The 23,386-nt window shown below is 40.0% G+C and overlaps 1 protein-coding gene and 1 long non-coding RNA gene across 2 annotated transcripts; one reads left to right on the top strand and one right to left on the bottom strand.

The window, feature by feature from the left end:
- The first annotated feature begins 1,058 nt into the window (after positions 1-1,058).
- LOC124265366 (patched domain-containing protein 3-like) lies at positions 1,059-4,556 on the top strand. Its single transcript, XM_046700138.1, has 5 exons — positions 1,059-1,062; positions 1,566-2,540; positions 2,666-2,872; positions 3,360-3,623; positions 4,408-4,556. Exons 1-5 carry the CDS (start codon positions 1,059-1,061, stop codon positions 4,554-4,556), a joined length of 1,599 nt encoding a protein of 532 aa, XP_046556094.1.
- A 12,020-nt stretch (positions 4,557-16,576) lies between these two features.
- Positions 16,577-19,595, bottom strand: LOC124265359. Its single transcript, XR_006895439.1, has 3 exons — positions 19,585-19,595; positions 18,829-18,833; positions 16,577-16,668 (listed from the first exon to the last, which is right to left on the bottom strand). It is a non-coding gene; the product is annotated as an uncharacterized LOC124265359 (long non-coding RNA).
- Between the last annotated feature and the right edge of the window lie 3,791 nt (positions 19,596-23,386).

The following is a 23,386-nucleotide window of genomic DNA, read 5'->3' as shown; positions in this document are numbered from 1 at the left end:
AATGTATGTTTCACGTTACATGTTCCCGTGTAACAGAATTTTCTTCAGTTTTGGTCTTGAAATGGATTCTACGGTTTTGAGAGGAAACTAATATGTATATATTATGTCGTGTAATATAAGCGTTTAGATTGTCTCTTAATTCCATCCACAAATGGCTCTTCATGAGATAGATCTGGCTTTCTTATTCTTATTGATGGTATATAATCCATCAGTTCCTTATCAGTTTATGTGTACTTCGCCTGGGTATACACCTTGTATGATACGATGTGCATAACCACATAACCACCTGTGTTGCTCATGTTGATCCTGGCAGGTTAAATTGTCTGTAAAGATTGTTGTGCTGTTGATTCTAAAGGGGCATTTGACAGGGTATAAGTGAGTGACAATAGCGTATATATTAACAGTGCCTTGCCATTAGATGGTCATGTCGGAATTGTCGAAAGACATTTCCCTAACTAGTGTTACAATATGCTTGTTCAATAACATGACCCTGACTGATTTGGCGGTGTGAAATGTGACGCATTATGAATGAATTACATCGAGATTCATCAGAATAAAACTAATATTGTGTGACAGAATATGACTTCTTGCATGTACAAGTGGCGTTTCGCTATAAAATATCATTGTATGCCGGAATTGTTATTCTGACCAAGATCAGTAAGAAAAGGAATGACGAACAGAACACTTGGCTCTTTATAATAGAAAATAGTGTTTACATTTTCCTGTCAGGTTTGCTCGATATGATAATCCTGTTATCTGACAAGGAAAGGCAAAATTAAAATATGTATGTGGTTGACAAATATATGTTTCCCTGCAGTTGATATATGACTACCTACTGCATTGACTAGCAGATGATGAATAGAAAAGGCATAAAAGCACGAATATAATAATGGCCATTTCACATTGAAGTGAACTATTCAGTTAACGAGTGATAAGTATCATGTGATAGGGCTGTTAAATGTTGATTGGCTTTTTATCATATCTTTCTTCAGAATTCCTCAATATACTTTCATTGAAGGGGACATAATCTATCAACCTCTTCAAGACAGGGCGGTGATATGGGTAAGTGAAGCTGTCTCTAAACATGGTCCATGGTTTGCATAGTTTGGGAATTGAAATAACGAAGTGCTCTTGATGAGTGTACGTAAACAATCCAAAATGTCATCTCTTATGTGTCAAGACCCTGTTACATTCTTGTTGACTTTTTTCTAAAAAAAAGAGAAACACACCATATCTCACTTTCTCTTCGATATATAGCTAACAGATAAACCCATAACTCACTTTATTCTATGAATACAACTTGAACGATTCAAAACCTGAAATAACTCAAATAACAAACCCATTACAAAAGAATAACCACTCTCGATTATCTGCAGTCGTTATTTGGTGTAAAAGATGGACTAGCGGTAAAAAATATAATGGATCACTAAAAATCAGATATGACACCAGGTGTTTGCCAAAAGGTATTCAAAAACGTTGAAATACATCCTGCTTTCACTGACTTTATTCAGTATTTATTTTTATTATTTATTTATGGTAAAGGCATATTTTACTTTCAATTACAGGCGAACAAGAGGGTGGTTCAAATAAAAACATAGCTTGCCATGTGCGGGTCCCGAAATGGTTCAAGGATCGATTCAGAAAGTTTGGAATCCTGATTGGTTCCCATCCTATCAAGCTCATCGCGTTGTCATTAATCGTGACTGTTGGTCTGAGCTGTGGGATGTTGAAACTGACGTCGGAGTCGGACACAGAAACTTTGTATACTCCAGTGGATAGTCAGGCTTCCAAGGACAGAGAGAAGATTCAGGCTGTATTTGAAGACGACACTGGCAGCAACTTCTTCCCTCGCTCATTGACAAAGTCCGACCTATACGGGGATGTCATATTTTCAACTGTAAATGTTGTTGATGAGGACTCAGCGTCAACAATACGATTCTATATTGATCACATCAAGAATATAACTGTTACGCTCGACAATATTCAGTATTCCTACTCTGATGTATGTGCTAGACGAGATGGAAGCTGCTACAGATCTGATGATACTTTCATTGGTTCTGTTACTGTTGGTGTAACTTATCCGGTATTCAACAATGTAGATTTGCCTTCAGTCTTAGGAAATGTCAACGCAAAGGACGGTAAATTAGTTTCAGCAGGGTACCTGAAAGTAACCTTCCACCTGAGGCAGGACTCGGTCATCCTTCGTGCTGCAGCGATTGCCTGGGAAGATGAATTCATCAAAGTAATGTCAACTTTGAAACCTGAAAACGTTACCATGAGCTATGCTACATCACAGTCTCTGAACAAGGAACTGGATGCCAACACCGGAGGGGACATCACTTACTTCTCAATAACGTTCACGTTGATGATCACTTATGCAACAATAATCGTTGGTGGTGACATGGTGTCATCGAGGACGTGGGTTTCCTGGGCAGGAGTTCTAGCGGCTGGAATGGGGATTGTATCTTCCTTTGGTCTTGTTAGCCTGTGTGGAATGAAGTTTGTCAACATTGTTGGGACGATGCCATTTCTTGTCCTAGGTATCTGCATATTTCAAATACACGCAGAACTCTTCTTACGTTCATAAAGTAAAATATAATAACAGACCTCTTTTATCATGAAAGTGTTGTTAAGTGACGTTTTAAAGCCGTTTATTTTATAACAGGTATTGGTGTGGACGACATGTTCCTGTTGATGTCAAGCTGGGCGGACACCTACCGTCATCAAGACGTGTCTGTGGAAAACAGGATTGGGATGACGTTTGCGTCAGCTGGCATTGGTATCACCATAACATCACTGACAGACCTTCTTGCCTTCATAATTGGAACATCCTCCGTCTTCATCAGCGTCAGGAACTTCTGTGTATATACAGGTGTGGATTCTCATGAATGTAATAATAATAATGATAAGTGAATTCACTAGGTGAATGCTCATAGCACTAACACATCTAATCTGATTATTATTGCCCCGGATAACCTAAGCCGCCTGTGAGGCGCTAGAAGGTAATAATAACACGACTTATCCCATCGGAAGTGCTTCCTTGTGGGGCAGGACTAAAGTCCTAGAAACTCTCAGGAGTCAAGCTGCCAAAGACGGTCACATCTTAATCGAATGTAATCTTAAACTGATTCGAATTACCCCTTATAAATATATTATCGTTCTAAGTCGATGGGGAGGAAATTTTCATTCATAGCAAGAGAGCTGTCATTATTCTCATCGTGCCACATATGATATTACATGTTAAAATGAAAGACGAATCCATGCATTCCACTTTTTATTAACAAGATGATTCGTATTCAATTATGCAATTTAATAGATTGTGTATCGTTCTGCAAATGTTCCAACATCTGTTTCCCCAGGGGTGGCCGTCATATTCTCCTACCTGTACCAGTGCTTCTTTTTTGCACCTTGTCTGAGTCTTCACGGCAGCCGAGTAGACGCTCGCCGACACTGCCTGACCTGCCTCAGAGTGAAGAGTCGGTTGGACTACAGGGAAGAGGACAAAAATTGTCTCTACGTGTACAGTTGTGGAGGAACACGTCCAACAGAAAAAGGGCAAGATGAACGTATATGCGAGAGTGGTCCAAGAAAAATACTCCCTGTCATACTCCTTCATGTTGCTGGTAAAATTACAGTCGTAGTTGTGTATTTATCATACCTGGGTGTATCCATATATGGTCTTGTCAACCTTAAGCAAGGTCTTGATCTAAAGAACCTGGTTTCACCATCCTCTCATTTCTACTCATACACAGATATCAAAGACACCTACTTTCCCAATACTTTCCCAATTCCTTTCATATTTGAAGACAAAACCAACTATTTGAACAAAGACACAATAACACAAATTAACAAACTGCTTGCAGACGCACAATCAGACAGTGAAGTAAATTCACAGTCTTCAGTGTGTTGGTTGACGAATTACATGAATTCTTCCTATTTTGACGACACGAGTTTGACACAGTTTGTATCAGGAGCGCAATACTTTCTAAATGAAACACCAGCATTCAAAAGCGACGTGGCTTTTGACGATATCGGTGAGCATATTATTGCTAGTCGCTGTTACCTGTTCTCTGATGACATCAAGGATTCTAATAAGCAGGCTCGGGTGATGACTCGGATGCGAGAACTGGCAGATGGCTCTCCTCATCAGTTTACACTTATTACCCTCTGCTTTCATCTTCTTTGGAGCAGTACGTCGCTATTCTACCCAGCACTCTCTCCAGACTGTTGGGGGTAGCCTCCTCATCGTGATGACTGTGGTCACGTGTATCTTCATGCCACACCCACTCATGATAACACTAGTTGTTTTCAACATTGTGTCCATACTGGTCGGAATATTCGGCTTCCTGTATTTCTGGGATCTTAGTCTCAGCTCAGTCACTATGATCCATCTCATCATGTCTGTAGGTTTCTCTGTTGACTTCAGCGTCACGTCTGCTCAGCCTTCTTGCTCGGAGAGGGCAGCACTCGTCGTGAAAAAAGTCAAATATGCTATTGTTCATGCTTCAGGTCCCGTACTAAATGGCGCCATCTCCTCTCTTTCCTTGGCGTCATAATACTGGTTTAATCATCGAGTCACCATCTTCAAATCCTTCTTCAACATCATGCTTATGGTTATGTTGTTGGGTATGCTGCATGCAGTGTTTCTTCTTCCAGTTGTCTTATCCCTAGTTGGACCGACGGAGTCACCAGGAAAGGCCACAGAAGCACGCCATCCAGCTAATTCACAACAAGCTGAAACAACAAATTAACATGCTTTAGCTTCTGGAGTTCATGTCTTGGTCTAAATTATGTATTTGATGAATGTGATGCTCAGCTGCACTGACAACAAAGATATATCTTAACAGCAAACGGTACATATTATTACTGGTATTATTATTGTATTTGTAGAGCACTATTCCACCTGAATTCAGCTGCTCAAAAGCGTTTTCGGAGATTGCATGAGACCAGAGTGAGTGAGTGAGTATGGTTTAACGCCGTTTTTAGCAATTTTCCAGCAATATCACGGCGGGGAACACCAGAAATGGGTTTCACACATTGTATCCATGTGGGGAATCGAACCCGGGTCTTCGGCGTGACGAGCCAACGCTTTAACCACTAGGCTACCCCACCGCCCCGCATGAGACCAGAAATAAGGAGTCAACATGCATGCCTTGGTGAACAGGGGGATTTTAATTTGGAATTTATAGGCTAATCCACGGTAATGAAGCCGCTCAAGATAGCAAAACAAGTATCCCCAAAAGTAGCAGTTTCCGAGGCAGGAACATAGAATATATGTTGACTTCTTAGTTTGAGATTTCTTGGTGGCCGGTATAATCTTCTAGGTAAAGTGCCTGTATCTTGCTTTGTATTTTTGCAGCAACATTTAGCCTTTTGTCATAATTGGAAGTAGATTTAAGTACTTTCATTTTCTGGCTTTTGGGAGTAGCCTCTCTGTTGTGTTCTCCCATCGTTACGTCACGTCAAAAAGACGACCACATTCAGTTGATGCATCTACGGTATGGATATCAAACTGCCACAGTAACTGCTCAGATAAATCCTTGGTTGAAACCAATATGTGGCAGAACCTTAGGTGAATGAGTGGTCTCAACGTCCAGCAATACGCCTAATGTTGCTTCACGGTCACCGTCAGGACCCCTAACTTTGTACAGACTGTATCTGAGGTCCAGAAGACAAAACTAGGACACTACACTGTAGTGAGTCCAGATCTCAAATAGACAGCTGATGGTCGAGCAAAGATCTCCAGACGTCCAGGAGAACTTTTCTTAATGTCGTCGATGTCGGATAGCTGTGTAATGGTATGGGGTGTCATTACATTTGAATGACATACGCTACCGGAATGACATTTGTGCATAAGTACTATATATATTATGAAGATTTCTATTATCGTTGAGCGTTTTCATAAATTGTTTAAGACATTGTTCAAAATCATAACACTTTTCTCATCGGTTCTTAATAGAATTTATATCATGTGAAGATCTCCTTGCGTCTATATACACAACCATATAAATAACACGAATGACTTACACACGTGTGTAGAAAAGGATTAGACATCTTCCGTCGGGTCAGTACAATATAATAGCAGGAGATGATGTATCAAGGTTATGATGATGGGTTTGAAGGTGAAGAAGTCCTCTAGAAAACCCATAATTAATGTGAACATTGGTGAGAGCTCACTTAAGGGAAGATAAAACCCCAACCCCGATTGATTTCTATGAACACCAAGCAACCTATACCTGGAATGGGGACATTTATTTTGATGTGACTTGTAAAGTTGTAAGTTGTGACTTGTAAATTATTTATTCAGATTGTGTGACGTAACAATGTTATCCTCATTATTATTTTTGCTTCGCTAAGATGATGAGATGAATGGATTGTGACGTGGTTTCTTGCAGGGGGTATTTCATTTATAGTTCTCTAGTGCCGATTGCGATGCTCAAGTCGGATTTGAGTATTTTGTTTCTGATTACTAAACTAATAAAATGTTATAATCATCAATGTAGAGAAGATATCAAACAGAACATACTGTTTTACACTCAAAAAAGAGATTAGGAACATATTAGGTATAACATTATTCTATCAACAATGATTGATGTATAACTTTTATACATCTTCATCCATATTGACATTTTACCTCACCTGGCCTAAAAAGGCCAATGAGCTTGGAACGAGCATCCTCCGTCGCCTGGCTTTGTATAAAGATAATATATTGCATATAATATAATTAGTTTGCGATACTTATTATTGTGACCTTTGCTGATACTTAATAGCCATTGTTTCAAATGTAAAAACATATTCGGTCGCGTGTAGTTGGTAGTGGGGCTCGGGATTTATATATTCCTGTTTTTATGTTTAGCCACCTTGCAGCTGTATTGAAAACCAATTGTACTGTACTGCTCTCAAACTGCATGTTTGACTTTGTTGACATAGTTTCCTCTGAAACTGAGAATGCTGAACCTTGGCCTACATATTTCTTCTTATGGTGAAATCATGTTTTTTTTAAATATTTTTGAAACTGAAAATAGTATTCTCCTTGGAAGAGAAACTTTGAGAGAAGGGTACTTAACTCTTCTGCTTTGAAAATGTTAAAAATAGTTTTCTGCAAGATTTGGTAATATTGTTTAGTGTCATAATTGGTTATACTGTTTTACTGAGCACTTCTGCTGGAAACATTTTAATAGCAATGCTGATAGCAACTTGTGACATTCTCTCTGTGGACATTTTAAACTGCCTAAATATCTAGGTGAACTCTAGTCCCGTGGCACACTTAACGTTTTTATTGTTTCTTGCACTCTAAATATATTTCATTTGTCTAGTTCACAAAGTCTTCAATCCATTGCTGCAAAATGAAGTACAAAACAGACAAATATCGATGTAATGTAATATACTACAATTAATCGAGATTGGTTATTCACTAGCGTTAATGCTCTTTATTTACATTGTATGATCCCCGAGGAGTGGAGATTTATAATACGATGTGCCGTTTGAGTTTGACATCCAATGATCGAGGGCAAATCAAAGATCTTTGAGCAACTGAGCTGGATATTGGCGCTATACAAATGTTAATATAATAATAATCTGTAAAACATAATGTTACATGTACAATTCATTTCTTGCAAATAAAGGCAATAGACCACGTGTATTTTGTTACATATATGCAGCGTCTAGAATGAGTGAGTGAGTGTGGTTTTACGCCACTTTTAATAATATTCCAGCAATATCATGGTGGGGGACACAAGAAATGGGCCTGAGACATTGTACCCATGCAGATAATCGAACCCGGGTCTTCGGCGTGACGAGCTAACGCTTGAACTACTGGGCTACCTAATGCAGATCTGTATTAGGGTGCGCACCACCCCTTTTGTTCTGAGAGTTCATCAAATGACCATTGAAACGCTCTTGAAAACGGGTCAAAACACACAGACAAACACACACACACACTCTCTCTCTCTCTCAAGAGTGTGCATCCACCAACTTTCTCAAAAAGCTGTATCCGCCCCTGGAGTTTCCTTCACACGTGTATTTAGGTTTAAGGTATGACTGTAGGGTGTGTGTACCTATGCCTACATAGAGGGTGATTAAGCATATGTTTATATATTTATTATATAAGCATACACACATTCCAGTTAATGGTAGTTCCAGGAGTATTAAAGTATAAACATAATACTATTAGACGCTACCCACTCGTCTCTTTAAAAAATGACGATAATTATCTATGTTTTTCGCAAGACAGTTATTCTTGTGTGAATTGTGCAAGGCGTAAATTATATTGCTTGTGTAACCGGAGTGATTTGGTATATACCACAAAGGCAAATAGATTCTGTAGATGTCAGTTTAATCCCAATAATAACTGAGGAAGACCCTGTAAAAAATAAATACATTGCAACAAAATACGCTACAATACTTCATGGGCCAATACATGTGAGGCTTAGCAATAAGTACTACAATCATATATAATCAATACACTCATTACTGATTAATACCCGTGAATGTCCGGGTTAGAATATTGATCTTCAGTAACCCATGCTTGTCGTAAGAGGCGACTGACGGCATCGGGTGGTCAGGCTCTCCGACTTGGTTGACACATGTCATCGGTTCCCTATTGCGTAGATCGATGCTCATACTGTTGATCACTGGATTGTCTGGACTCGATTATTTACAGACTGCCGCCATAGAGCTGGAATATTGCTGAGAGCGGCGTAAAACTGAACTCACTCACTCACTCACTGATAAATCAGGTCACAGAGTAGACATGGTTGTATATATGTTTACAATGTTTATATTTCAAGATACTCGTGTAGCATCATACAAGTACATAACATAATCATTTACACTATAATACGAAAGAACCCTCACCGAGTGTATGGCACTGTGCCCCTTTGACGTCACAAACGTCAGGAAATATGTTTGCCACACATGAACATAAACATATATAAAATCAATACTATGTAACGTTCTACATCTGTATATTATCACTCTACTAAACATAAAATATCTGTTCCAATAACTTATCTCATCATACATACATCCATTCATACATGCAAAGTTAGATGCATTAGTTTATAAAAGTAGATGTACACATTATGTTTACCTACACAATAATTTATAAGTTAGGTAACATCCTTGTGGGAAATGTTATTTAGGATTACCAGCAATCAAGTTACATATGTAAAGTATTGCTAAGACCTAGTTATGCTACATATTACATATAGTTAATTTGGTTTATATTTACCACACATAACATGATACATGCTTTAAAGGAAGCTAAGAAATAATACATACACACTAAACATGTAGACATAAAATACACAATCCAAATATAAACTAACCTGTTATAAGCTGTTGTGAGCTATGACCAGTGACCAGACAGACTGAAGTGAAAATGGAAGCTGACCCACAAAACACCCTGCTATTGAATATAAGGGGCCTGGGGCTGGGGCAAGACAATAGAGACAATAGACAACGTAACCGCAAGGGTGACCGTGCTATTGTGAAAATGAAGCAAGTAAGATTGAGTGGTTAAGCTTGGGCTAGACTTAGTGATTAAAATACAAATTAAAATACACTTGCAAATATAAACATAATTACATAATCCTACATTCTTCCCTCCCCAGGAACATGTCGCCTCTGTCATTCTGTGTTCTGGAAAGTGAGAATGTTTAGAAAAGCCTTCGTCATGTCCGGTGCAGTTCTCTTCTAATGTTCCAGCGTTGGGTAAATGCTCTAGGCACCGAACCCTAGCCATCCAATCTGGTTCTGCTGTGATATGGCTAAGTGCATACTGTCCTGAACGCACCCAACTAGGGGGTTGCCTCGCACGTGTTGACCTTCGTGGAACAAAATCGAATCCATTAGTATCTTGAGCAGAGTCATCTGCGGTGTCCATTTCTTCAACTGCTTCAGGAAGTCCAGAACATCATCATTTGCTCCTGCTTTTTCATTCTCAGGAATGACATCATCTCTGTGTAGATCTGGAGTATTAACACCAGCGTCTTCATCCACTTCATCATCAGAAGGATTCACCCCTGTTTCTCCCTCTCCTGGGATGTGACCGTCATCACCAGAGATATGTTCCGCTGCTACCTCAGCCTCATGATCGTCACCACTCGCCTGGGTAGCAGTATCCGTATCCTGTTTGGTATCTGTAGGAATACCAGAAGCTGCAGCACCTCTATTTTTGTGGATCTCTACAATGATGTTTTCCTGGCTGGTGTTATCAACTGGTAGTACATTATCTGACTTTGGTAGTGGTCTAGATCGTCTTGGCCTTGTTACGGGTTTGGGTCTGGATGATGGAGACTCTGCTTCAGGTGATGACTCAGCGTTATCAAAGCCATGAAGAGTGCCGATGGGAAAAAGGAGATTCCTATGCAAAGTCTTCTGTAGACCTTCACCACTCTCTTTCAGCACTACAAAGACGGGAACATCTTGATTAAAGTACTGTCGGAAATGCTAGAAAAATGCTTTTTGGCGTATATTTAAAATTCAGAGGTATTACAGTTACTTAAATAACAAATATCACTTCAAGAAACATCTACCTAATGTAGACCGAGGGAAAAAAAATTGAGACATGCTCTAACATGTGTTTTTACTGATGAAAATACCAAAAAATAAGGGGTAGCGGGACGTTATTTGATACAAACATTAACTGCCTGTGTTACGTTATCAGCATGCACGGTATCGACAGGTAAATTTGACACCTGAGCACACGCTCGGGCGAGGGGTCATCTCAATAGATGTTTTCTGCAAAATGTTGAATATGTGTACGTATAGTATACGTATTGGTTATGTAAGGGATCATTTGTGTATGTGTGTTTGTTTTGAAATAAACATACGAATTACTGTACATTGGAAAGAACCCTATCACTTGTGTTATCTTATCAATTGATTGTAGAAATGTGCAACGTTTTAATAAATGTTTTTCATGTCAACAGTATATTTCATTGAAAAAATATGGATGTAATTCGGTCAGTTTAATCTAGTTGTGAACATTGGCCAAAGATTTAAAGAAGTCACTGGTGTAGATTCTTTGTAGACCGCCCGTCTAAGCACTCCCTTGTCAAAGTTGTCAAGGATGGTTTTACGTCCCGGTTTTGCTTTTGAGACGGTCCCTGTCTTATCTGATTTGTTTACAGTATTGTAAACTTGTTGCTAAGACTGACTGACTGACTGAGTTTGGTTTTACGCCGCTTTTAGCAATATTCCAGCAATATCACGGCGAATATCACGGACACCAGAAATGGGCTTCACTCATTGTACCCATGTGGGGATTTGTTGGTAAGATATACCAACAGTTCTACAAGTTCTGTAATAAACCCTTTCTAAACTAATGAAAGGTTTACCTCTGTCTTTTTCAAGCAGAAAAAACTTATAAACCTTTGCAATAATCGACTGCAAATCGTTGGCAAATAGTGGACGCTGTGATAAAGAAGTGCATGCATGACGGGAAACTTATTCATATTAATATTTCTTCAATAAAGAAACGACAATTAAGTAAAGTAACACAAATATTCAACATTTAGTTGTTTAGGAAAAACGTTAATTCATATTTTTACACCACCTATATTGTTAGCATAAATGTAAAGACTATTTCAGATTTCTGTTGTTGAACTCTGAAAAAATCTTAAGTTGCTGTTTTGGTACCAAATTCTCTCCTGTAAACTGCCCTTTAAATGCATGGGAATGTTAAATCGATTGAAATAAAAATTAGGTACACTATAGGCGAGTTGATATATTGACAACATAGTATATTTATCACCTTTATAAAGATATTAAGGCTAAAAAGCATTTTTCTAGCATTTCCGACAGTACTTTAGGCTGGGAGAGAATAATGAAAGGATCCTCCTCCCACTTGTCCGAAAGCTTATGTTACCATCAAATGTCAATATCTTTACTAGCACGTGATCTCCAGTCTGCAGTGTGGCTCCCCTAACTTTATGTCATATCCTTTCTTCTGTCTGTCACGAGATGTTTTAGCTGAAGCCAAAGCTAGTTCATATGAGTCCTTCAATCGTTTTCTGAGTGATCTGGTATACTCAGTGAGTGACGTCTGTGTCATGCCAAGTTCTAACCCAACGGCAAGATCGAGAAGGAGACGTGGTTCTCTATCGAACATTAAGAAGAACGGTGACTGTCCAGTTGAAGAATGGCGCGTGCAATTATAGGCATGTACAAGAGGCCCAATGTGAGATTTCCAATCGCTTTTCTTGTCAGGGGACAAAGTGCCTAACATGTCGCATGATGTGCGATTAAACCTCTCGCACATGCCGTTACCCATGGAATAATATGGTGTTGTTCTCGATTTCTTCATGCCGGTTAAAAAAAACACAATTCCTTTATAAGATTTCCATCAAAGTTGGCACCTTGGTGAGAGTGTATGTGCTGTGGAATCCCATAATGCACAATGAAGTTGTCAAAGAAAGCTTTAGCTGTGGCTTTGGCTTTGGCTGTGATGTTGTTGGTGACATATACCTGTGCATATCTGGTGAAGTGATCCGTGACAACTAACGCACGGTGTTTCCTGCCTTTGCATGGTTCAAGGTCCAAGAAATCCATAGATACTAATTCTAATGGCTGAGTTGTTTCAATTCCTGTGAGTGGAGCTCTCTGGTTGGTTGGAGTCTTCTGGCAGATGCATCTCCTGCAATTTGTAATCCATTCATCAACTGGTCAGGAGAATCTGTCTCTCAAGAGAGACAAAGTTCGTTCTCGTCCTGGATGACCCATATTGTCATGAAAGCCTCCTAATGCATCTTTGATGTAATCAGCTGGTAAAACTAACTGCAGTCTAGTTTGTCCATTATTAACACTTCTCTATACATAATTCCCTGTTCAAGATGACGATTCCTGGAGATCTTGAGCAATGCCGAATGAGTAGGGGAATCACAGAAATCCTGTTTCCTGACTGTAAACATCTTGTCCATTGTTTCAAGATAGGATCCTGGTACTGTGCCTTTCTCCAGTCCCGTTTTGACATCCTGGCTAAAGGGTTCTCTTCCAGAGTAATGTCAGCCTGCATACATAAACTCTCAACATAAGGTTGGGTATGAATGACGTTGCACACAGCCTTTACAGACTCGCCTGGCATATACTCATGCCCTCCACTTGTCTCCAGTTCTGGTAGACGTAACATACCATCTGCATCCGCATTGTTGATTCCAGGCCAGTACTTGATGTCAAAATCATAGGCTGCCAAGGCTGCTAACCATCTATGTCCTGTTATAGGTGAGGTGAGGTGAAATTGGGTTTAACGTCGTACTTGAGAATATTTCGCTCATATGACGACGTGCATGCGTGTGAATGTGTATGTGTAGCTGCTTGTACTAGCCCAGACTTATGCTGGTTTTATAGTGCTAGCTCACTGAGATACCATGCCGCAGTGAAGCATGAATACCCCACTCAGACACAGTATACTGACTCCGAGCCGACCAGTCCTTGTTGTACCCAATAATGCCGAGCGCCAGGCATGGACCAACAAGTACCATATTTTAACGTCTTTTGGTATGACGCGGTCGGGGATCGAAGCCGCGACCTTCCACTCTCCAGGCGGACGCTCTAACCACTACACCACGGAGGCGGTCTGTCCTGTTATAGGTCAACGGATTGTTATCTGTATAAACTCTGAACTTGGTATCATAGAGGTAATCATTGAGCTTTTCAGTAATTGCCCACTTCAAAGCCAGGAACTCAAGACGATATGCTTTATAGTCCTTCTCAGCTTTGTTTAGTCCTCTTCTGGCATATGCAATAACTCGCTTCTATCCATCATGGTCTTGATAGAGAACAGCGCCCAGTCCATGTGTACTAGCATATGTATGGAGCTCAAATGGTAGGCTGTAGTCTGCGTAGGCTAGAATAGGAGGCGAAACCAGAAGCTGTTTTAAGTGATGGAATGCCTTCTCTTGTTCAGATCCCCATATCCACGGCTGTTGGACAACTTTCTTCCGTGATCTCTTTGTCTGTGTTGGTGGAGGCATAAGACTTGACAGGGGCTTGGTGACTGCAGCAGATTTCTTCACAAATCTCCAGTAATACCCTGCAAATCCAAGACACTGTCTAACCTCTGCTGGATTCTTTGGTTGGGGCCATGTCTTTATCTTTTCAACTTTAGCCAGATCTGGTTCAATGCCTTGTCCTGATACAATATGTCCTAAGAACTTGATCTTGTCTTTGAAGAAGCTGCACTTATCTGGAGCGAGCTTGAATCCACAGTCTCTGAGCCTCTTAAGCACCTTCTTTAGTGTGTCCAGATGTTCTTCAAAGGTATCAGCAAAGACAATGACATCATCCACGTAGATAAGGCATATCTTTAAGTGCATATCTTCAAAACAATATTTCATGAGGCGTTGATACGTGGCGGGACTGTTGGACTAAGCAAAGGTCCCACGGAGAAAGCAGTTCTCACCTTGTGATGTTCTTCTAATTCAACATGGTGGTATCCGCTCTTCATGTCCATTGTGGAGTAGAAATTTGATCCTCTAAGTGTATCAAACATCTCCTCAGTCCTGGGGAGAGCGTAGAAGTCCTTAATAGTCCTTTGATTTAACTGACTAAAATCAAAGCACATCCTTAGAGTCCCATTTCTCTTGCGTACTAATACCACATTGGAAGACCAAGGTGCTCGTGATCGACAGATGACTCCACTTGCTAATAGTCGGTGCAGATGATCTCTTACTTCAGCATGCATAGATGGCGGAATTCTCCTATGTCGCTGTTTAAAGGGCAATTCATCCATGAGATCTATCTTGTGTTTCACTGCACTAGTGTGTCCAAGGTCAAGATCACCATGAGAGAATATGTCCAAGTAGTCCGAGATAACCCTTAATCCCTCTTCACATTGAGTGCCTGAGATCTGTGAAGTTTCGATATCCATCCTATTAAAGAGTGAATCCTTGTCCTGTGACACATCTGCCCTAGAAGGCTGTTTTTCAACAACAACAGGCTGTATCTCACACAGGAGGGCACAGGGTTGAATGACTACTGTTCTTGTGGTAATGTTTGAAATATTGACATCTACAAATCCTCTCTCTCTGTATATTATCAAGCTGGGTGAGATGTTAAGGTCTTCAGGAATAGCTGAACGGCTAGTACTTTGCAATATAGCACATGTATTGCGATAAGGAAGTGCCTTGTCAATGCAGCCAGTGATCGTGACTTCTGAATTTGGTGGGATGACAACCTTCTTCATTCCTGCACACTTGACTAATCCGAGCTTAAATTCTCGTCGAACAACATACCGTTCCTGCAGTACCATACACCTAAAAGCTAAATACCAAGGTGTATGAAGGTTGGCATCTTGCAAAAACTTCTCCCCGTGTTGTTGTCTACAGGTTCCTAAGTAAACCGATGACATATTGGTCCCAAGTAAAACCAGTACCTTGTGATTATAGTTGCTTGTAGGAACAACAAGCAGAAGACATGGCTGGCGGTCAGCATCAATCCCATTAACCTCTAAGTCCACCTGAATGTAACCAGAGTATGGCAGGGGCTGTCCATCAGCACACTCAATATCCAAGACATTTGTGATGGGGGTGATAGGAATACCTGAGAGATACTGATCATAAAATGCCTGACTCACAGTAGAGACTGTAGCTCCTGTGTCCAATATAGCCCTTGTCTTGATTCCTTGAATACAGACATGAACTTCATTGGCATTTCCTACAAGTGCTGTTGTTTCATATCTCAGAGTACCCATCTGTCGTCTGTTGAGACCTATGCACAACCCCTTCGCATAGGCCGTCTCCAGTTTAAATGCTGGCGACTGTGATCCATTCTGACTCTACATCCTAAGGCTATATGCCCAAACTGTCCACAACGAAAACACTGCACATCTCTCTCAAAAGGTTGTCCTCTAGATCTTCCTCTGTATGATGGATGATCATACTGATGTCTCTGGAAAGAAGTCAAGTAAACTTTATTGTCAGTGATATTTTGACAACTAATACTACACGTATTGTAGTAGGTGTCTGTAAGACACGTAACATGGTGGCAGCGTGTTCTGAACTCACTCTCTGTGTCACGTAAGCTGTGTATCAGTTGAACATAAACTTTGTACAAGTTTGTCAACGAGTTCACACGCCGTGCACTCGCGACCACGTGCTACTATCCGACAGTCGAAAAGTGACCTTCTAGAAGTTCTACAGGTGTTTATGACTTAGGAGTGCTGTCAGTCATCCTTGAAAACTATCTCACGATTCTGTATGTTATCAGTGTGTAGGAAACAAACGTTGAAGAACTTAGATGCTATCTTGGATTGGTCAACTACATGGTCAAATTCCTTCCCAATTTGACAGACGTCACTGCACCAATGCGCAACCTTGTCAAGAAAGATCTACCATGGAACTGGTCATCAGCTCAACAGTCTGCCTTTGACACAGTGAAAGATATGATCACTACAGCCCCAGTACTCTCATTCTACGATCCTAAGAAAGAGCTAACCCTGGAAAACGATGCAAGCGAATATTGTCCTGCTTCAAGAAGGAAAGCTAGTCACTTTTGCAAGCAGATCCCTCAAGCAGATATGCTCAAATTGAAAAGGAAATGCTGGCTGTAACCTTCGGACTCGAGAAGTTTCACCACTATACCTTCGGCCACTCAGTGAATGTTGTCACTGATCATAAACCACTAGTCGCGATTGTGAAGAAACCTCTCTCGAAAGCGCCCAACAGACTTCAGTCTCTCCCACTGAGAACACAAAAGTACAACTATAGCCTTACCTACAGGCCTGGCAAGACAATACCTGTTGCTGATACCCTGTCAAGAGCACCACTAGCTGATAAGCCCACACTTGAAACTGTGTTTGTAAACAACATTGCCCACTTGTCAGTATCTGATGATCGCTTGAAAGAGATTAAAGCTGCAACAGCAAAGGATGACACCCTACAACATCTGAAAGCAACGATAATGCATGGATTACCCAATGACAGACAGCAACTGAAACCGGAACTCCGAACCTACTTCAGCTATCGCGATGAGCTCACAATACAAGATGGTATCAGCAGGGGCAGCCATTAAGATAGCCAAAAGAATGATGAAGAAATGCAATGCAGCAAATGAAGATCCATACCTAGGTCTTCTCAACATCCGAAACACCCCAACCGAAGGTCTTCAAACGAGCCCAGCACAACGTTTGATGGGACGCAGCACTAGAACACAAGTACCCAGTACCCTCGAACCATTACGACCATCAAAGTTCAACCATGAAAAAGAAGATCTTGAGGACAGAAGAATGTGCATCCTTGATAAACACGATACGTCTAATCCAGGCAAAACCCTCAAACCACTGTCAACAGGTGATACAGTCCACATGCAGCCCATACAAAGTGGGAAGACAGAATGGCCTGAAGCTACAGACACGGGGAAGCTGAAAAGTAGAACTTACACGGTGCAGACAAATGATGGGTACAACTACCGACGCAACCGTCAACAACTCCGTCTCATGAAGAAGTCCCGACGTCCAGAACCTACTAACACCGAGATGCCAGTCTCTGACCCTCCACAGCCTGCAGTAACAACCCAGCAGAACAACGTTCCGAGAACTCCGTCGACAACGTCTACACATCAAGATACACTCCCTAAACAGCAACCTTCTGATGCTGACCACCCGCCAGCATACCACACCAGATCCGGGAGAGCTGTGAAATCCATCCGCAGACTTGACTTATAGACTCATAAATGATAATTATGTTCAAGCAGTAAATTCCGTCTAAGACTAGACTTTTAAATCACTGAATAGTTTTTTAAGTTTTCATCTTACATTTAATGATAAATCCCCTATGTGACACATATTGGTCTTCAGCCAAATGAACTCTAATTCTCATCCAGCCAAAGTAATGACACTTCTATTCTTTCCTTTAAAGAAAGGGGGATGTTACGTGGTATACAACTTGTGTAACCAGCTGGGAGTCACCTCCCCTACTCTTAGAGTGTGACGTCACCAGTTGTTGTGTACTGTATGTCCGCCATTAAACGAAGTCAAGTTAACTTTATCGTCAGTGATATTTTGACAACTAATACTACATGTATTGTAGTAGGTGTCTGTAAGACACGTAACAGTTTAGAATAATATCCAATGATGCCCTTGTCAGTTTGATTATAAGTCCTTGATTGAACGTTATCTTGTTCTCCGGTAGGCTGTTGATAGTGATACAGAGGAGGCTGCTGCTGTTGTTTCTTCAGAGATGCGACCTCAGAAGTAAGGCTCTTGATCATTCCTTGAAGTTCCTTCACCTCTGTTTAAGTGGGTGTTTCAGAAACAGCAGACATAGTTGTGGCAGTCAGTTTCCGTTTAGTTCTACCATCCCCTCTACATTGAGTGTGCTCCCGCTCAGTCTGTCGAAGTTCTCGTCGCAAAACATCAAAATCCGAGAATAGATCAAAGTTGTGTCCGCTGACATCCTTGATTGATGGCTTAAGTCCTGTCCAAAGCATATAATGGAGGAGCTTTTTGGTGTCTAGAGAGCTAGCTTCTACCGCTTTAATCAATAGATCTTCTAGACGACAACACCTAGTGTTAACATCTTCATCTTCCCTCTGTCGTGCTGTGTAGAAAGCCGCCATTACGTTCACAGGACTATCACTTGTGTCAAAAACACACTTCAGTTTATCCAAGAGGGCAGAAAGAGAAGCGGCGGAACCTAGTCGCATGGCAACCCTAGCTGCCTTCCCTCTCAAAGACTTCCTAATCGAATGTTTGATTGTCGTCCTTGTATGTGCTTTATCCTTCAATATGTAATCCACTTCATATCTCCACAGATCATAAGACACGTTACTTTTAGTTTCATCTCCGGAAAAGCAAGGTAGACTTGGAGGGTGAGATACAGTAACCACCTGAGCTGATGATGGGTTACCAGGATACTGAGTTTCAGAGGCATGTGAAACACCTTCTGTTTTCACAGAGCCGGATGAATAATCAGTCATCCATTTTAGCAAACTTTCTGGGGAATCAGCCTTAGGTTTTACTTTAAGCTGCTTGAATGTTGCCACAAGCTGAGCAACTTCCTCTTCTGACATATGTTCCAAAATGTCTGCTAGTCGTACTAACAGCGAGCAAGGAAGTATGGCACAGTTAGCACAGAAGAAATGTGAATGCAGTGGATCACCGCAGCGCAGCGAAATGTGCATAGTGATGCCCTACCCAGAATTAAAACATAACTTTCAACAAAGTACTTAGTATACAATACGTGTGCAATGGTTAGTCATGATGTGCAGGTGTAAGCTTTGCGACCGCTGCAGATAAACACACACACAAAAGGACGAAAAGGACAATATATCCAAGATGAGAGACCAAGAACTAAACCCTGAAGAGACAAAAAAACACACACACTGTATGACCAACTGAATTATATGACCAGCAAACACAAATAATACTTACCTTTTTATGGGTTGAATATAATCTGATGTAAGTGCTTTATTGTGGAACTACATTATATTTTAATTGTTTATTCAAGGTATTTGAGTGATAAGTAGGTGCTTTTTTTTTAATCAGGCATACATCTTTCACACACAGACATATGTATTATTCCGACAAACAGATGTTGAATATCAACTAAATAAAACGTACTAATAGAATACTTACAATATAACAAAATAACTAATCTCAAAATGACTAATTCACAAGCTAATTTAACCAGTAATGACTGGGTGAGCTGGGTGTACTGCCGGTGTGAACACTATTTCAGTTATATCACGGCATGTCAGCTTGATGTATGAGGGAAACCCTAAGTGATGCAGGTCTCAGACTTTTACTACTCAGTGCAAACCACGAGCATAGTTAACTTGCTGACAAATATAGAAACATCAGCGGAACACACAGCGGAGATAGAGTGCCTGAGGACGCGTCTGTTCAGCAAAGTTCTGACACGTTAATTGGCTGATCCGCCTGTGCCTAATTTATCACTATCAACTGACAAGACTAATAAATAATCTAACTAATGGCTATATACTGACAAAACTAACATAATGTGACTAATGACCGGCCGGTATGATCAACACTATAAACGAAGTGCACTATGCAAACAGACCAGAAAGCAAATACATCACAGGCAAATCTGAATTATTGCATTACATACAAGAACATAATCCAAAATAAATTTTGGTTAGCTTGTTCACAGCAGAGTTATCCTCTTCTCTTCATATATCATTCACAAAACACACAATGGGATATACAGAATGTGGAATGTGCTTCAATCAGAGTCAATATCACTTGCACAATACAAGAGTCTCAAATATCTATACGCCGAGTAGTAAGCTAAAGGCCAAAACTCATGCGTAACAGACTGTCTGGTTGTGTACCGTAGTGTTACATTACTTGGTCATTACGGTTCCCTTCCATCTATGGAAAGTTGATGTCCATCATTGTCCCTTGTCACTGGTTGCTTCACTGTTACTTCTCAACATCTACATCCTGCCGACGACGCCAATGTAACCGGAGTGATTTGGTATATACCACAAAGGCAAATAGTTTCTCTACACAAAGGCAAATAGTTTCTCTAGATGTCATTTTAATGGCAATAATAACTGAAGAAGGCCCTGTAAAAAATAAATACATTGCATCAGAATACGCTACAATACTTCATGGGCCAATGCTTGTGAGGCTTAGCAATAAGTACTACAATCATATATAATCAATACAATCATTACTGATAAATCAGGTCACAGAGTAGACATGGTTGTATATATGTATATAATGTTAAGTACATAACATAATTATTTACACTATAATACGAAAGAACCCTCACCGAGTGTATGGCACTGTGCCCCTTTGACGTCACAAACGTCAGGAAATATGTTTGCCACACATGAACATAAACATATATAAAATCAATACTATGTAACGTTCTACATCTGTATATTATCACTCTACTAAACATAACATATCTGTTCCAATAACTTATCTCATCATACATACATCCATTCATACATGCAAAGTTAGATGCATTAGTTTATAAAAAGTAGATGTACACATTATGTTTACCTACACAATAATTTATAAGTTAGGTAACATCCTTGTGGGAAATGTTATTTAGGATTACCAGCAATCAAGTTACATATGTAAAGTATTGCTAAGACCTAGTTATGCTACATATTACATATAGTTAATTTGGTTTATATTTACCACACATAACATGATACATGCTTTAAAGGAAGCTAAGAAATAATACATACACACTAAACATGAAGACATAAAATACACAATCCAAATATAAACTAACCTGTTATAAGCTGTTGTGAGCTATGACCAGTGACCAGACAGACTGAAGTGAAAATGGAAGCTGACCCACAAAACACCCTGCTATTGAATATAAGGGGCCTGGGGCTAGGACAAGACAATACAGACAATAGACAACGTAACCGCAAGGGTGACCGTGCTATTGTGAAAATGAAGCAAGTAAGATTGAGTGGTTAAGCTTGGGCTAGACTTAGTGATTAAAATACAAATAAATATACACTTGCGTATACATGTATATACATAATTACATACTACTACACTTGTGATGTCTTAACGCAAAACAATTAGCCTAGAACGAAGACTAACTTTGTTTTCTATACAAAAAGATGTTATGTATGAATTATTGTATGTTGCCAAGTGTGTCTAGTGATGATTGGTTCAGTTATTACTGCCGTATAAACATTTGTTGTAACATGTTCTTCACTGATAAATCTTCGTGGCTGGTATTTAGCTGATATAATATACTATCTCGTGTCTACCACACACCGAGAATAACTAAAAAATAACTCCATTGTTATGTAGATGAATGCACAGTAAACAATTGCATTTTTCTTGAGTGTAATTAAGTATGCTTTGTTTATCCATCTAACATATGTTAAGAAGTTTACATTTAATATATCCCCTTTAATGAATCGTTGTGTAAACCGACATTGTTTGTTTCAAATAATATAAATGACACGTCGGTAAAACGTTGTCCCCCCACTTTGTCAGTCACCCCAGCCATTATCACTTCTGTTGTCAAATGACGCCATAGCGGGTGCGAGTGAGGGCGGCTGTTGCCAATATTGACGTCATAAGTTTGTTCCATGACCTGACACTGTTGGGTGAACAGCCCGTTGCGAGTTGTTTCAAGTAAACTTACAATTACATTTACGACACTGTTTTGTCTTTTTTTAATACAAATTCCATCCATTTTAGCAATAAAAGGGGTAACCCTGTTTTTCAGAGCATTATCCTTCGTCGGCCAGTTAACTGAAGACCTAGGGCTTCCGCAAATGATAATGCCCTGAAAAACCCAGCTCCACTCCCCTCCTCTGGTGGAGTGATGGCACAGGCATTGGAGGTTCCTCTCGCGCTCGTTTACGAAAGGAGCTGATGAAACCGAGTCGTGTTTCGTCTGGTGGCAGTTGATTATGTTCACTGGAGTCTATGACAAAATCTGAAAAAGCACCTGTGTTGTTCCTCTCTGTGATGTGACATAATCTACTTTCTGCAAACCTGCCATAAATTTCCTACCATTGTGAAACATTCATACATATACATTGCTTAGTTCAAACATCCGCAATGTCAGGTGAGAAGTCATTGACAAGAATCTTTTAAAAGAGGAGCAATTATACAGACGTATGGTTTACTCAATAGAAAGGGTAAATCATACACACTCAGTACAAATAGGTTTATATTCGAGTAGGTCATTTAAAAGGATTATGTCCTTATTATTCAAAGCAAACACTGTATTATGCTAGTTACTTGATTCTAAAGAACATGGGATCATCTAATTATGGGAGTGGTGACCAGATAGGTTGTCTCCAAAAAAAACACCAGCCCATAACCTATACCACTCATTAAAACCATTCACTTAATTTCTAAGTGTTTGGGCTGGTTCATTGTATGAAACAGGTAACAGACAGGAGATTAGCAGTGCACTAGACCTTGTTGTTTTTAGCTGTAAGGGTTATTGGCTGTAGGGGTTTTCGGAGGTTACCACCAGACTTTGATCGGACTGATCTATTATTACTGTAGGGTTGAGCCTTCACCCTCTGTCAGCCTGACAAATGTGATATCACCGGCAAAACGCGGCTTAAGAAAAAAAAAATTAAATCCATACAGATGTTCAAATTAATGATACAGACTTGGGCTCTCTATTTGGAAGCTTTTCATGGTCGTTCACGCTTATTCAACAAGCAATATTAGAACCAACCTAACATAAGTACTACACTCTTTAAAAATGAAATGTACAGGTGATTTTGAGAATATTGGATTCATGTAGCTGCGGCAAAAACAATACTATTTCTTTACAAAACGTCATCATTGTGATTGAATGATGATTGATTAAATTAAAAGTTTAATAGATGTCCGGGCAACTAGGCCCATTTACACCTTGCCCATCAAAAAGGTTTGCTAATTTTCTAAACTTTCATAAGGTAGTAAAGCTGCCAC

This window comes from Haliotis rubra, unplaced genomic scaffold (assembly GCF_003918875.1).
Source record: "Haliotis rubra isolate DU_JTF1 unplaced genomic scaffold, ASM391887v1 Scf974, whole genome shotgun sequence".
NCBI classification, from domain to species: domain Eukaryota; kingdom Metazoa; phylum Mollusca; class Gastropoda; order Lepetellida; family Haliotidae; genus Haliotis; species Haliotis rubra.
Note: the sequence above shows the minus strand (reverse complement) of the source record. Positions and strands in the feature narration are given on the sequence as shown.

Coding starts and splice junctions, on each gene's coding strand:
- LOC124265366 (XM_046700138.1), top strand. Junction 2,541..2,665: donor GATGCCATTTCTTGTCCTAG/GTATCTGCATAT, acceptor ATTTTATAACAG/GTATTGGTGTGGACGACATG. Junction 3,624..4,407: donor CATACTCCTTCATGTTGCTG/GTAAAATTACAG, acceptor TCATGTCTGTAG/GTTTCTCTGTTGACTTCAGC.